The sequence below is a fragment of the Bolinopsis microptera genome, chromosome 11, assembly GCF_026151205.1.
Source record: "Bolinopsis microptera isolate Bmic1 chromosome 11, MBARI_Bmic_1.0, whole genome shotgun sequence".
Classification (NCBI taxonomy): Eukaryota; Metazoa; Ctenophora; class Tentaculata; order Lobata; family Bolinopsidae; genus Bolinopsis; species Bolinopsis microptera.
Window position 1 is genome coordinate 6,720,173 of NC_087082.1, and position 15,571 is coordinate 6,735,743.

General features: G+C 40.4%; 2 protein-coding genes across 2 annotated transcripts; both read left to right on the forward strand.

Annotated features, from left to right (window-relative positions):
• Positions 1-6,843: 6,843 nt before the first annotated feature.
• Positions 6,844-9,111, forward strand: LOC134822938 (PITH domain-containing protein 1-like). The gene is given in 7 exon segments (XM_063834217.1): positions 6,844-6,898; positions 7,625-7,798; positions 7,936-8,010; positions 8,012-8,064; positions 8,307-8,411; positions 8,641-8,749; positions 8,912-9,111. Coding segments are annotated over 6 exon segments (618 nt in total). The 5' UTR covers positions 6,844-6,898; positions 7,625-7,627; the 3' UTR covers positions 9,017-9,111.
• Positions 9,112-9,747: 636 nt separating this feature from the next.
• Positions 9,748-10,281, forward strand: LOC134823590 (myo-inositol 2-dehydrogenase-like). Its single transcript, XM_063835125.1, has one exon. It carries the CDS (start codon positions 9,748-9,750, stop codon positions 10,279-10,281), a length of 534 nt encoding a protein of 177 aa, XP_063691195.1.
• Positions 10,282-15,571: the final 5,290 nt, after the last annotated feature.

Genomic DNA, 15,571 nt, shown 5'->3' on the forward strand with positions numbered 1-15,571 from the left:
CACTAACTCTTAGATTTTATATAGCTTAAACAGAAGGAGTGACATTAAATTAAGGAGTGACATTAAATTAAGGAGTGATATTAATTTGAGACATTAACTCGATGAGTAACATTAAATAGAAGAATGACATTAACAAGACAGGAGAGCTGCATTAAGAAGTTAGCAGGTGCCGTATTACCTTGGCACTGAGAAGGGTGGTATAGCTAGGTTCTGTATTACCTTGGCACTGAGAAGGTTGGTATAGCTAGGTTCTGTATTACCTTGGTACAGAGAAGGGTGGTAGGTAAGTCCTGTATTACCTTGGTACAGAGAAGGGTGGTAGCTAGGAGCTGTATTACCTTGGTACAGAGAAGGGTGGTAGCTAGGTTCTGTATTACCTTGGCACTAAGAAGGTTGGTAGCTAGGTTCTGTATTACCTTGGCACTAAGAAGGGTGGTATAGCTAGGTCCTGTATTACCTTGGTACAGAGAAAGTGGTAGCTAGGTTCTGTATTACCTTGGTACAGAGAAGATTGGTAGCTAGGTGCTGTATTACCTTGTTACAGAGAAAGTGGTAGCTAGGTTCTGTATTACCTTGTTACAGAGAAGGTTGGTAGCTAGGTTCTGTATTACCTTGGCACTGAGAAGGTTGGTATAGCTAGGTTCTGTATTACCTTGGTACAGAGAAGGGTGGTAGCTAGGTGCTGTATTACCTTGGTACAGAGAAGGGTGGTAGCTAGGTTATGTATTACCTTGGTACAGAGAAAGGTGGTAGCTAGGTCCTGTATTACCTTGTTACAGAGAAGGGTGGTAGCTAGGTGCTGTATTACCTTGGTACAGAGAAGGGTGGTAGCTAGGTGCTGTATTACCTTGGTACAGAGAAAGGTGGTAGCTAGGTCCTGTATTACCTTGTTACAGAGAAGGGTGGTAGCTAGGTTATGTATTACCTTGGTACAGAGAAAGGTGGTAGCTAGGTTCTGTATTAACTTGGCACTGAGAAAGGTGGTAGCTAGGTGCTGTATTACCTTGGTACAGAGAAAGGTGGTAGCTAGGTTCTGTATTACCTTGGTACAGAGAAGGGTGGTAGCTAGGTTCTGTATTACCTTGGTACAGAGAAGGGTGGTAGCTAGGTTATGTATTACCTTGGTACAGAGAAGGGTGGTAGCTAGGTTCTGTATTACCTTGGTACAGAGAAGGGTGGTAGCTAGGTTCTGTATTACCTTGGTACAGAGAAGGGTGGTAGCTAGGTTCTGTATTACCTTGGTACAGAGAAGGGTGGTAGCTAGGTCCTGTATTACCTTGGTACAGAGAAGGGTGGTAGCTAGGTTCTGTATTACCTTGGTACAGAGAAGGGTGGTAGCTAGGTTCTGTATTACCTTGGTACAGAGAAGGGTGGTAGCTAGGTTCTGTATTACCTTGGTACAGAGAAGGGTGGTAGCTAGGTTCTGTATTACCTTGGTACAGAGAAGGGTGGTAGCTAGGTGCTGTATTACCTTGGTACAGAGAAGGGTGGTAGCTAGGTGCTGTATTACCTTGGTACAGAGAAGGGTGGTAGCTAGGTTCTGTATTACCTTGGTACAGAGAAGGGTGGTAGCTAGGTTATGTATTACCTTGGTACAGAGAAGGGTGGTAGCTAGGTTCTGTATTACCTTGGTACAGAGAAGGGTGGTAGCTAGGTGCTGTATTACCTTGGTACAGAGAAGGGTGGTAGCTAGGTTCTGTATTACCTTGGTACAGAGAAGGGTGGTAGCTAGGTTCTGTATTACCTTGGTACAGAGAAGGGTGGTAGCTAGGTTCTGTATTACCTTGGTACAGAGAAGGGTGGTAGCTAGGTTCTGTATTACCTTGGTACAGAGAAGGGTGGTAGCTAGGTGCTGTATTACCTTGGTACAGAGAAGGGTGGTAGCTAGGTTCTGTATTACCTTGGTACAGAGAAGGGTGGTAGCTAGGTGCTGTATTACCTTGGTACAGAGAAGGGTGGTAGCTAGGTTCTGTATTACCTTGGTACAGAGAAGGGTGGTAGCTAGGTTCTGTATTACCTTGGTACAGAGAAGGGTGGTAGCTAGGTTCTGTATTACCTTGGTACAGAGAAGGGTGGTAGCTAGGTTCTGTATTACCTTGGTACAGAGAAGGGTGGTAGCTAGGTCCTGTATTACCTTGGTACAGAGAAGGTTGGTAGCTAGGTCCTGTATTACCTTGGTACAGAGAAAGGTGGTAGCTAGGTGCTGTATTACCTTGGTACAGAGAAGGGTGGTAGCTAGGTGCTGTATTACCTTGGTACAGAGAAGGGTGGTAGCTAGGTTATGTATTACCTTGGTACAGAGAAGGGTGGTAGCTAGGTTATGTATTACCTTGGTACAGAGAAAGGTGGTAGCTAGGTTCTGTATTAACTTGGCACTGAGAAAGGTGGTAGCTAGGTGCTGTATTACCTTGGTACAGAGAAGGTTGGTAGCTAGGTTATGTATTACCTTGGTACAGAGAAGGGTGGTAGCTAGGTTATGTATTACCTTGGTACAGAGAAGGGTGGTAGCTAGGTTCTGTATTACCTTGGTACAGAGAAGGGTGGTAGCTAGGTTCTGTATTACCTTGGTACAGAGAAGGGTGGTAGCTAGGTTATGTATTACCTTGGTACAGAGAAGGGTGGTAGCTAGGTTATGTATTACCTTGGTACAGAGAAGGGTGGTAGCTAGGTTCTGTATTACCTTGGTACAGAGAAGGGTGGTAGCTAGGTTCTGTATTACCTTGGTACAGAGAAGGGTGGTAGCTAGGTTCTGTATTACCTTGGTACAGAGAAGGGTGGTAGCTAGGTTCTGTATTACCTTGGTACAGAGAAGGGTGGTAGCTAGGTTCTGTATTACCTTGGTACAGAGAAAGGTGGTAGCTAGGTTCTGTATTACCTTGGTACAGAGAAAGGTGGTAGCTAGGTCTGTATTACCTTGGTACAGAGAAGGGTGGTAGCTAGGTCTGTATTACCTTGGTACAGAGAAGGTGGTAGCTAGGTGCTGTATTACCTTGGTACAGAGAAGGGTGGTAGCTAGGTTCTGTATTACCTTGGTACAGAGAAGGGTGGTAGCTAGGTTCTGTATTACCTTGGTACAGAGAAGGGTGGTAGCTAGGTTCTGTATTACCTTGGTACAGAGAAGGTGGTAGCTAGGTTCTGTATTACCTTGGTACAGAGAAGGGTGGTAGCTAGGTTCTGTATTACCTTGGTACAGAGAAGGTGGTAGCTAGGTTCTGTATTACCTTGGTACAGAGAAGGGTGGTAGCTAGGTTCTGTATTACCTTGGTACAGAGAAGGGTGGTAGCTAGGTTCTGTATTACCTTGGTACAGAGAAGGTGGTAGCTAGGTTCTGTATTACCTTGGTACAGAGAAAGTGGTAGCTAGGTTCTGTATTACCTTGGTACAGAGAAAGGTGGTAGCTAGGTCCTGTATTACCTTGGTACAGAGAAGGTGGTAGCTAGGTTCTGTATTACCTTGGTACAGAGAAGGGTGGTAGCTAGGTTCTGTATTACCTTGGTACAGAGAAGGGTGATAGCTAGGTTCTGTATTACCTTGGTACAGAGAAGGGTGGTAGCTAGGTTCTGTATTACCTTGGTACAGAGAAAGGTGGTAGCTAGGTTCTGTATTACCTTGGTACAGAGAAAGGTGGTAGCTAGGTGCTGTATTACCTTGGTACAGAGAAGGGTGGTAGCTAGGTGCTGTATTACCTTGGTACAGAGAAGGGTGGTAGCTAGGTTCTGTATTACCTTGGTACAGAGAAAGGTGGTAGCTAGGTCCTGTATTACCTTGTTACAGAGAAGGGTGGTAGCTAGGTTATGTATTACCTTGGTACAGAGAAGGGTGGTAGCTAGGTGCTGTATTACCTTGGTACAGAGAAGGGTGGTAGCTAGGTTATGTATTACCTTGGTACAGAGAAAGGTGGTAGCTAGGTCCTGTATTACCTTGGTACAGAGAAGGGTGGTAGCTAGGTTCTGTATTACCTTGGTACAGAGAAGGGTGGTAGCTAGGTTCTGTATTACCTTGTTACAGAGAAAGGTGGTAGCTAGGTTATGTATTACCTTGTTACAGAGAAAGGTGGTAGCTAGGTGCTGTATTACCTTGGTACAGAGAAGGGTGGTAGCTAGGTTCTGTATTACCTTGGTACAGAGAAAGGTGGTAGCTAGGTTCTGTATTACCTTGTTACAGAGAAGGGTGATAGCTAGGTCCTGTATTACCTTGGTACAGAGAAAGGTGGTAGCTAGGTTCTGTATTACCTTGGTACAGAGAAGGGTGGTAGCTAGGTTCTGTATTACCTTGGTACAGAGAAGGGTGGTAGCTAGGTCCTGTATTACCTTGGTACAGAGAAAGTGGTAGCTAGGTCTGTATTACCTTGGTACAGAGAAAGGTGGTAGCTAGGTTCTGTATTACCTTGGTACAGAGAAGGTGGTAGCTAGGTCCTGTATTACCTTGGTACAGAGAAGGTGGTAGCTAGGTTCTGTATTACCTTGGTACAGAGAAGGGTGGTAGCTAGGTCCTGTATTACCTTGGTACAGAGAAAGTGGTAGCTAGGTTCTGTATTACCTTGGTACAGAGAAAGTGGTAGCTAGGTCTGTATTACCTTGGTACAGAGAAAGTGGTAGCTAGGTTCTGTATTACCTTGGTACAGAGAAGGGTGGTAGCTAGGTTCTGTATTACCTTGGTACAGAGAAGGTTGGTAGCTAGGTCCTGTATTACCTTGGTACAGAGAAGGGTGGTAGCTAGGTTCTGTATTACCTTGGTACAGAGAAGGGTGGTAGCTAGGTTCTGTATTACCTTGGTACAGAGAAGGGTGGTAGCTAGGTCTGTATTACCTTGGTACAGAGAAAGGTGGTAGCTAGGTCTGTATTACCTTGGTACAGAGAAGGTGGTAGCTAGGTCCTGTATTACCTTGGTACAGAGAAGGTGGTAGCTAGGTCTGTATTACCTTGGTACAGAGAAGGGTGGTAGCTAGGTCTGTATTACCTTGGTACAGAGAAGGTGGTAGCTAGGTCCTGTATTACCTTGGTACAGAGAAAGGTGGTAGCTAGGTTCTGTATTACCTTGGTACAGAGAAAGTGGTAGCTAGGTTCTGTATTACCTTGGTACAGAGAAAGTGGTAGCTAGGTTCTGTATTACCTTGGTACAGAGAAGGGTGGTAGCTAGGTTCTGTATTACCTTGGTACAGAGAAGGTGGTAGCTAGGTTCTGTATTACCTTGGTACAGAGAAGGGTGGTAGCTAGGTTCTGTATTACTTGGTACAGAAAAGGGGGTGGTAGTGGGGCCTGTTTCCCTTGGTACAGAGAAGGTTGGTGTAGGCCCTGTATTACCTGGTACAGAAAAAGGGGGTAGCTAGGTTCTGTATTACCTTGTTACAGAGAAGGTTGGTAGCTGGGTCCGTTTTACCTTGGTACAGAAAAAGGGGGGTATAGCTGGGTTCTGATCCCTTGGTACAGAAAAAGTGGTAGCTAGGTTTTGTATTATTGCATAAGAAGGGGGGTAGCTAGGTTCTGTTTCCCCTTTGGTACAAGAAAGGGGTAGCTAGGGCTGTATTCCCTTGTTACAGAAAAGGGTTTGGGTTTAAAGCTGGGTCTGTATAACCTGGTACAAGGGAAGGGTGGTTAGCTAGGTTCGTATTACCGGGGTACGGGAAAAGGGGTGGTAGCTAGGTGCTGTATTACCTTGGTGCAGAAAAAAGGTGGTAGCTAGGTTTTTGCCACCCCCCAGAAATAGTCGTTTAAATTGCTTCCACCTGGTGCCGGTCAGGTCTTACTTTAAAGAGTGGGTCTGGTGTGCTTGTTCCCGTGGTGGTATCTACTGTGTGATAACAGGGCTGGTGTACTGATGTGCGGTTGAATAGGGAATGCTGGCCGATATTAGGGCCGTAGAACTGTATGTCTAACATCCAGGAGCCCTTTAGGAAGTAGCAACAGTCTTTGATCCGGGCTATCTGTAAATTAAGTTATTTTAAAGTCTTTATTTAGAGTATTTATCGTTCACAGAATGCTATTAATTGAAGGTTGTGAGATCTACGAAATTTGATGAAATTAAAGTAAGAAATCAACATTATATGTTTGAAAGGGGAATCAGGTTTTAAATTTACCGATTCGTAGCCATAAGCTATCGGCCATTTATCTTCAGCTCGTAGCATTTTGAAATGTTTCTTTCTACCCAAGATAGCTTCAAGATGCTGTCGAAGCTTGATAACCGTAAAGTTCTCAAGAATAACCATTTCTGAATCATCAAATTAGAAAGGTTGTAAATTATTGTTGTCATTGCCTCAGCGAAACCCAACGGGAAACGATTCTTAGGAAACGGCTGAAACAGCAGAAAAATATAATCTACAACTATAAAGCTATAAATAATATAATACTGAAGGGTAAAATATTGAGTTTGATAGTGACCTGCTAAAAGTTGTAAAATATAATCTACAACTATTATACTGAAGGGTCAAATATTGAGTTTGATAGTGACCTGCTAAAAGTTGTCGTGCAGTGTACTCAAATACCCTCACCTCCGCTGGCCAGGATATCATTTCACCTTGAACTGAAGTGGGAGTTGAAGATATGGAAACGCTGCACCCATTCTCGTCTTTATCTTCAAGTAGTGACCAAACACTACTCCCGCTCTGAGAAAGATAGTTTGAGGTATTTATGGTGGTTTGGTGGACCACTGAACAAAGAAACGGATAAGAATCCGGAATCTTCAGTTTTACTGTCTTCCATCACAAACTAAAGCAGTTTGAGAAAAACACTCATCTGAAAGAAATGATTATTGGTACCTGGATTTGTTTAAAACATATAATAAGTGATCTTCAGCTAAGGATGTTATTGGTATCAAAACAACAAATTACTTGGAGCAGCGTAATATCTTCATCTGAAACTTGTGAGGAACTTGTGGAGTAGGTTAGAGTTGGTTTTCTGGAGTAAGTCAGAGTTTTTATCATTTCCCTGAACCTCCCCATCCCTCCTCATGATTATATAACAAACTATTTGTAAACTTTCAAAACAAACAAACAAGCAACCTGTAGAAAAGCACCTCAAATTACCATGGAGCACACACTATCTCTGAAAGCTTTGTCAGTAAATCTTACATTAAACTAGTTTACACAGAGAGAACTCAAGATTCACACAAAGGCACTCAATACTTAGCAAAGTAAGAAACTTCTTAAAATGGTAACAAGCACGTTTTATTGAAGGTGTGATGGGGTCCGATTATCCCAAGTAATTGCTCTTTATTTTATTTAAAATTATCTTATAGCGGTTTAATTCATGATAAAAAGGTTCAATAATTAACTAACAAAAATTAAAATCAACTTTAAAAGTTCCTCGTATTTTTATCTAATGGTATTTTATGGTTCCATGTATCTGCAAAGTGCTGAATAAAATATGACTTCATTCATTTATCTATATTGTACTTTATTTATAACTTATATTAATTGTATTTATATAGGGGACTGAGGGTTGGTATTGTTTTGTACATATTATCATGAAACGGATCGTTTGTCCGCCATTTTGATTGATTCAATTTGTTCGAATCATAAGTTATATTACATATTTATAACTTATATTATAACTTATATTATTATTATAACTTATATTATTATTATAACTTATATTATTATTATAACTTAACCAATATACCACAATAGGTCATGTCATGCTGTAGCCACGAGGCTCACCAACACGAAGATCCAGAACGAGGGAGGGAGTACAGCTTGTACACAAAAATAGATTTCCAGACTTTGGACTGTCTCAATGAAACTGTAGAGGGGGCAGGAGCAAGCGTTTTTAAACCCTGGGATTTGAGGAAGGATAAATCAAAGGTTTGTAGCGCGAGATGTTTTGGGTAGTTTCTATGAGGTTGTTGTAGGCTCACGTCCAAAGGTCTTATCGGGAACAAAATTAATTACATACATGTTACATACATGTAGATTGTAGAGAGTGACTTGGATATTTTCAGCTTGTAGAGAGTGATTTGGATGAGGAGTTACTGTTCAACTTCTCTTTTACTGGAAGTGTCAAATTAAAACTTTAAAGGGATTATAGTTATAGGTGGCGGTGGCGAGAGTGACCCTTCTCATCTCAAAGTGTGAGTTTACACTTTCTCCCAACATTCACTTTTTACATCAATGAAACTTCGAGATTAGCAAAATAATCTAAAAAACAACGTAGAATTGCCACACCGAACTGTATCGCGTTGTGTCACGTGTATATCATGTGTATACAATGTGTATATCATGTGTATGTCACATGTATATCATGTGTATAAGTGTATATCATGTGTATATCATGTGTATACTTCGTGTATGTCATACTGGAATGCACGTGTAGGTTTAAGAACGCAGTACCGGTTAGTTTTGATGACGCTGGTAGACACGCTGAACGGGAGTTTGATTTACAGCACGACAAGGACGGTGTAGTGGAGTACCAGACCAAGTAATTATGTGATTAATTATGTAATTATGTGATTTATTATTTACTGTTTACTGTTTAACACATGATGTGAAGATGTACATTACCTATTATTTGATTGATACTGTAACAGTGTTAATTGTAATGATTACACTCAATCTTGAGACCAGTTTCAGTGTCACAACATTATTTTATTTCTGTCTCTACTTAAACAAGTTTTTGCCGGACCGTTTTTAACAAAATTATTCGTAAGGGTAGCAAGATTCAACAACTGTGACAGTTTGTCACTCTATTTTGACAAGAACTTTGGAGCAGATGAAACTAAAATCTGTCACATCGGGCTGCGAGGTGACTTTTCGGAGGTAAATATGCTGATTAGTTGCTTGATAATTGATATATTTTATTCATCTATCTCCTAAAATTCTAAACTTTTTACTGTGATGTACTTTTTCTATGATTGTAAAATCCACTTCTCTAGTAATTCATTGCTTATATTCACTGTCAATAAGTCAATACCCCGGCAGGCTCAGAAACGTGGCGTTGTGATATGTACCTACGAATCGTCCGCACAGCTCAAAGACCACAAAACTCCGGGGGCGTCAGACTATTCCGCTCATGGGGTTTCTTAGAATTACAGTTTAGTGGCTAATTAGGAGTTAATTAGTGGCTAATTAGTAGTTAATTAAGAGTTATTGTTTTCCTTCCGTATAGAGACAGGTTGTGAGGTTGTTCGGATTCTTGCCTTGAAATTTTAAATTGCGATGAATTGTATGAAAATTTGGTGTATTTCATTAAAATATGTTTATTTGAGTATTGATATTTTGTATGTACGTAATGTTTAATTGTTTCAATTTACTTTTTAGCGTAAATACTAAACAATCAGGGAAAAAAACGCTTTAGACCTTCACCATATTATTATGTACAGACACTATTTTATTCGTCAAATGAAAATAAATCATAATATTATACAGTACAATAGTTAACAATAATAACAATTATTTTCCTCCAGATGGCAACAGCAAGGTTTAAAACCCACTCACCCTACTCCACCCCCACTACAACCACACCACGTGACAGCATCACACCACGTGACAGCATCACACCACGTGACAGCATCACACCACGTGACAGCATCACACCACGTGACAGCATCACACCACGTGACAGCATCACACCACGTGACAGCATCACACCACGTGACAGCACCACACCACGTGACAGCATCACACCACGTGACAGCACCACACCACGTGACAGCATCACACCACGTGACAGCATCGCACCACGTGACAGCATCACACCACGTGACAGCATTGCACCACTAGCAGTAGCTCTCATTGGTCTAGGTCGTATCGGTGTCATGTACCTGTCCAACATCAGAGCTAACACACAGTTGAGGCTTTGCTGCGTGGTGCTGTCTCCCCGGCAGGACCCTGGTGATATTCGCGCGCAGCATAGGATACCAGCCCACGTGACAGTGTCATGTGATCCACAGAGCGCGTTCTCTGATCCGGGTATTGAGGCTGTTATCATAGCGTCCTCCACTGCTACCCATGAAGATCTCATATTATCAGCTGTAGTTGCTAATAAGGCGGTGTATTGTGAGAAGCCTATATCAGATAGTCTAGAGAGAACAGGACAATGTTACCAGGCAGCAGCTCAGGCTGACCTACCTTTATTCTGTGCTTTCAACAGGAGATTTGATCTGAGTTACTCGCACATCCAGTCTCAAGTAAGGGCCGGTGCTATTGGTAAAGTTCAGACTATAAAGTCAGTCAGCAGAGACTCTCCAGTCATTCCCCTGTCTTATATCGAACCCTTCCTGTACAAGTGTTTGTGGCTGGAAACGCTCAAATACCTGAGTTCTCCGACTACAAGGACTACGACAACATGATAATCCTCCTGACCTTCAAGCACGGTACTCTGGGTACGATAGACCTGAGCAGGTACGATCAGAGGCTGGAAGTGTTTGGACCTCTTGGTATGTTGCACTGTGAACATTCCAGACCCAACCACCTGGTGACAAGTGACCCATCAGGTTCCACCAGCACTCCGTTACATTACTCCTTCCCATCTCATTACTACCAAGCGTTTAAGAACCAGCTGGGTTATTTTGTAGACTTGGTAAGGGGTAAGGTGGAGTTGTCAGTGACAGATAGAATGACCAGGCCTGTGAGCAAGGTATAAGTCGAGGCTTGTAAGGAGTCTGCGGTTAGTGGGTTACCGGTTAAGATAGCCTGGTCCGAGGAGGAAATCCCAGAATATTGAAAACTTAAAAAGGACATTTTTCATCGCTTTATTTTGCATGATATATGAGCTTGAGAGGGAATCTCTAATCTGAAAGAAAATTTCACGAATTTGATTTCATATTTTGCATCTTTTTTGTCACTAAGACTAAAACTTTTTACCATTTTGTTTACGACTTTTTAATTTTATCGTAGTTTTCTGGATGGATATAGATTATAATTCTTTAATCTCTAAGATAAATAAAATTTGACGATATGTATTGTATTCCGTTTTGTTATAAGAATTATTTCCGTCAATTATGATAATAATCTCTCTGTCTAGGCATGTCTTATCAAGAAAGTTCAACCTTGACTGAAATAAAAATTACCATCAACATTTATTTTCATTTCGTTATGAATTAAGTCAAATTATGTACAAACATTAGTTGTTAAATGACAAACTAACTTTAGCCAGGAATCAAGAAATGTCACAATGGATTGCGATGGTTGCACTTAAATATTAAGTATTGTTATAATATACAAAAATGAACGAATTGAAGACCAGAGTTGAATTTCAAAGTTTTATTTTTAAAACTTTTAAAAATTGTAAACAATTAACTTACTCTCCGTATCTTACATTTTTGATAAACTAGGTCCATTTTTGCCCACATTTTTGGTTGAATAAATTATTAAGTTTGCTCACCATGTTTTTAAGATTTATTAATTAATTAATTTCCTTTATTTTTGAGCAATTATGCTAACGCTATTAACTGTCGATCTTCGATTTGTGAAAGTTTCGTTTTACTACTCGAACATGATATTTAACCCAATTATTTTTATTTCAACTGCTTGTAAAATGCAGAAGATGGTAAATATCCCTGGTTATAATCCCATGGTATGTAATATGGGACATCAGAATTAGGATAGCTTCCATCGACTGAAGGAAGCTGGCATTGCAATGGTCTCTGTTCCTTTAAGTAGTCAGTAACATCATAGACCATATCCGTCACAATATCGGGATTACCCGACGATATATCGTCAGCTTCATTTGGATCAGCAGTTATATTGAAGAGTTGAACGACATCAAAATCAATTGAATCGATGTTAAGGGGATAAAACTTAGTGCTTGAGCAACTGTTAGTACTGTCCTGATCTCCTAGCAGTAATTTGAAATCATTCTTATAGTACCCAGCAACTCTTTTAACCGGATCAATGTGAAGCATTATTTGTGTCCGGGGACATGTTCCACTGCTGTCGTGCAGTAAGTAGTAAGACTGATCTATACTGTCCAAATCAGATGGCATCTTATTTCCTGTCGCTGTTTCATATTTACCCCAGCCACCAGACAACGAAACAATTGTTTGGAACCAGTCAGAGACATGAAAATAGCAATCAGTCGATGTACCCCGAACTGTATCTGAAAGAAGAGATTCATTTGGACTATACACAAAAGAGGGTGTCCTCACGCCACCTTCCCACAATGTTCCTTTGTATCCTTTCAGTGGGCCGTTAGAATGATAACTCGACCTTGGGCCCCCGTTATCAGAGCCATACAGCAGTATTGTGTCCTCCCACAACCCTGCATCTTTAAAATAAGTTATGACATTGCCGATGTAATCCTCTGCTGAGTCCAGCATAGCCTGCATGGTACATCGCTTATCGTCCGAGCAGGTGTAGAATTTGTCAGGTGCATAGTACGGTGAGTGTACAGACTGCATCGGCAAGTAAAGGAATAATGGAGTTTCCGCTTTGTGATTGGCTATGATTTTCTTCACCCTATTCTTGTACAGAAAATTGCTGTAAATGCCTTTATATTTAGTTAAAACATCCCAAGTGAGCCCTTGTTCAGGGGAGGTTGCACACTGATAAAAATCATAATATCCACCCACTTTATGAGTAATCCATCCAGTTGATCCGCTCACGTACCCGTAGGCAGAGTCAAAACCTCTCATACAAGGCATGCACGACCACCGAGCGTAGCCTAAGTGCCATTTTCCAACCAAATGGGTTGCATATCCATTGTGCCTCACCACTTCAGGCATGAGGATCTCTCTTTCATTCAAGCACTCTTCAGTGTTATCGCTGAATACATCATGTTGTATACCAAGTTCAATAGGATACCGACCTGACATAATACTGGCCCGTGTAGGAGTGCATAGCCAGGATGTGTAGTGGCGATTAAGCTTCCGACCTTGAGCAGCTAGTTTATCCAGAAGAGGGCTGTGGACGTCATTAGTGGGATATGTGTATCCTATGTCTCCGTACCCTTGATCATCCATCAGTATGAACAGGATGTGTGGACGTTTTGCGATACATGATGATATTAGTGCCAAACTTATCAACCATCTCAACATAGTATCAACACTAACAGAGAACAGTTGATAAAGTCAGCATGAAATATGTGTATTGTGAAAGATTGCTACAGACAAAACAAAACGTTCTAACTAAAGTAAGTTATGACATGATTGTGTGGGCGCTATTGTTGTTAGAGCAGTTGTTATGTGTACTACATTTCTGACAAAGACAGAAGTGTAAAGTTAAACATGTAAACATAATTCATGCCTAGTGTGAGCTGGTCACTCATCACCAATTTCGAATTGTCCATTTTCACTGTGGCAATGTTTAATGTGGCAAGTTTCCATAACTAATTTTTTGTGATCAGCGGTAATAACCGCTTTTTTTACGCTAAAAAAGCGCTTATTGATAAAACCCACCGTTATTTGGCGATTATAAAGCGATTATAAACGGTCCCGTTAATAAACGATTAAAAACGATTATAATCGCTTTTTCCATAAAATATTTTTGCAAAAGCGATTATTAGCGCTTTAAAAGCGACAATAAATCGCGAATTAAAATTATTAGTGATAAAAAAACGCTTTTATTTTAGGGTTGTCGATTATTATCGCTCCGTAAGCGCTTTTCAAAAAAACGCTTATAAACCGTTTTTTGGACCGTTTTTAAAACGCTTTTAATCGACTATAAGCGATTATATTCACTAGGGAAAGTTCCAAATTAAAAAGCGCCTACTAATCGTTAAAAAAACGCTTTTTTATTTTAAGTTAATAAGCGGTTTAAATCGATTATAAAACGATTATAAGCGACAATAAGCGATTTTTTGAAATCTGCTAAAAAGCGATATTTTCACTATGATCAGCGCTTATAACCGCTTTTCTTGAAATTTTCCTACTGAAAAGCGTTTATTAGCGCTTATTTATTTGCTGTCCATAAGCGATTATAAACGATTATAAGCGCTTTTTTACGTATTTGAAACGAGGAAAAAATTGTCAGGTACGAGGTATTATAAGCGATTATAAGTGATTATAAAATATCGTAAATGTTATTGTCTTCAATTGACGCTTATAAGCGATTATAAACGATGAAAAGCGCTTTTTGACGCATTTTAAAACTATGATCAAAATATGTTTTGATTTGATTTATTTGGGGTATATAAGCGATTATGTAAGCGGGGTATATAAGCGATTATAAACGATTATGAGCACTTAATTTTTTACGTATTTGGAACGAGGACACAATTAACAACAAAATTACGCGATATTATAATAATAGTCTGGAGTTATTAATGGACATTTATGGAAATGAACCTGCAAATTTTCAGATACTCACGAAACTTTGCACAGACCTTCCAAAAGGTATGAATAAACGATTTTCGGTTGGAGACATTTTTTTTACCATGGGGAAAACCCAGGAGGGCCACGCCCATATTGATCCAATAATGTAACTGACCCTTTTCTTCTGAAAGTCGTAGAGACTTAAAAATAGGCTTAAACGAAGCCGCATATGCATGTTTATATAGAAGTTATTGATCAACACATGGCCTAAAATCCTTACTTTTCGAGAAATTCGCCAAAAACCATTTTGGGCGTGGCGCTGAGCCCATTTTACTAACTTTTGATATGATCGTGATAGAGTCTTCGGATAGAGTGCAAAAGAACCGCAATTGGCATATTTATATATGACTTATGAAAAAGCAAAGGGTCGGTTACGTTATTGGGTCAATATGTGCGTGGCCCTCCTGGGTTTTCCCCATGGTAAAAAATGTCTCCAACCGAAAATCGTTTATTCATACCTTTGGGAAGGTCTGTGCAAAGTTTCGTGAGTATCTGAAAATTTGCAGGTTCATTTCCATAAATGACTGGACTATAAGCGATTATAAGGTATTATAAATGACATAGCTCGGCGCGCTCATACTAAATCGCTCGCCCAAATTTTAAGAAAATTCTTGTGAAAAGGCCCTTTGGGTATGAAATTGATCTGAATCGATGTATTTTTGGACGTTAATTCCGAATCACCCCCCATGACGTAGGGTAAAAATGCTTCCCTGGAGAGTTATAAGCAAAAAAACCGTTTTGGTCACGTGACAGGCTAGTAAAACATGAATTCTAGGGAAGCTTGAGATTTTTTGCACATCTGCCAATATTTTCGCAGCAAATTGGAAATAAAAGATATATCTTTTGCCGTCATGACGGTAATTTGCGTTTTGATTTTTAATAATTTGCGTTTTGATAAATTACAACCGCTTCTTAATCTTGAGTTAATTACATTTGTTTCACTATATGTTATATGAAAATATATGGTTACACTGTACACATTGACATAATATTTAGCGATCTATCTTAATCCTTGTTGCCAGAGAACTGAAAGTTTGCAACCACAAAAATTGTACAACGATAATAAGATGTTGGTAATAAGGAGAAGGAGAAGGAGAAGGAGAAGGAGAAGGAGAAGGAGAAGGAGAAGGAGAAGGAGAAGGAGAAGGAGAAGGAGAAGGAGAAGGAGAAGGAGAAGGAGAAGGAGAAGGAGAAGGAGAAGGAGAAGGAGAAGGAGAAGGAGAAGGAGAAGGAGAAGGAGAAGGAGAAGGAGAAGGAGAAGGAGAAGGAGAAGGAGAAGGAGAAGGAGAAGGAGAAGGAGAAGGAGAAGGAGAAGGAGAAGGAGAAGGAG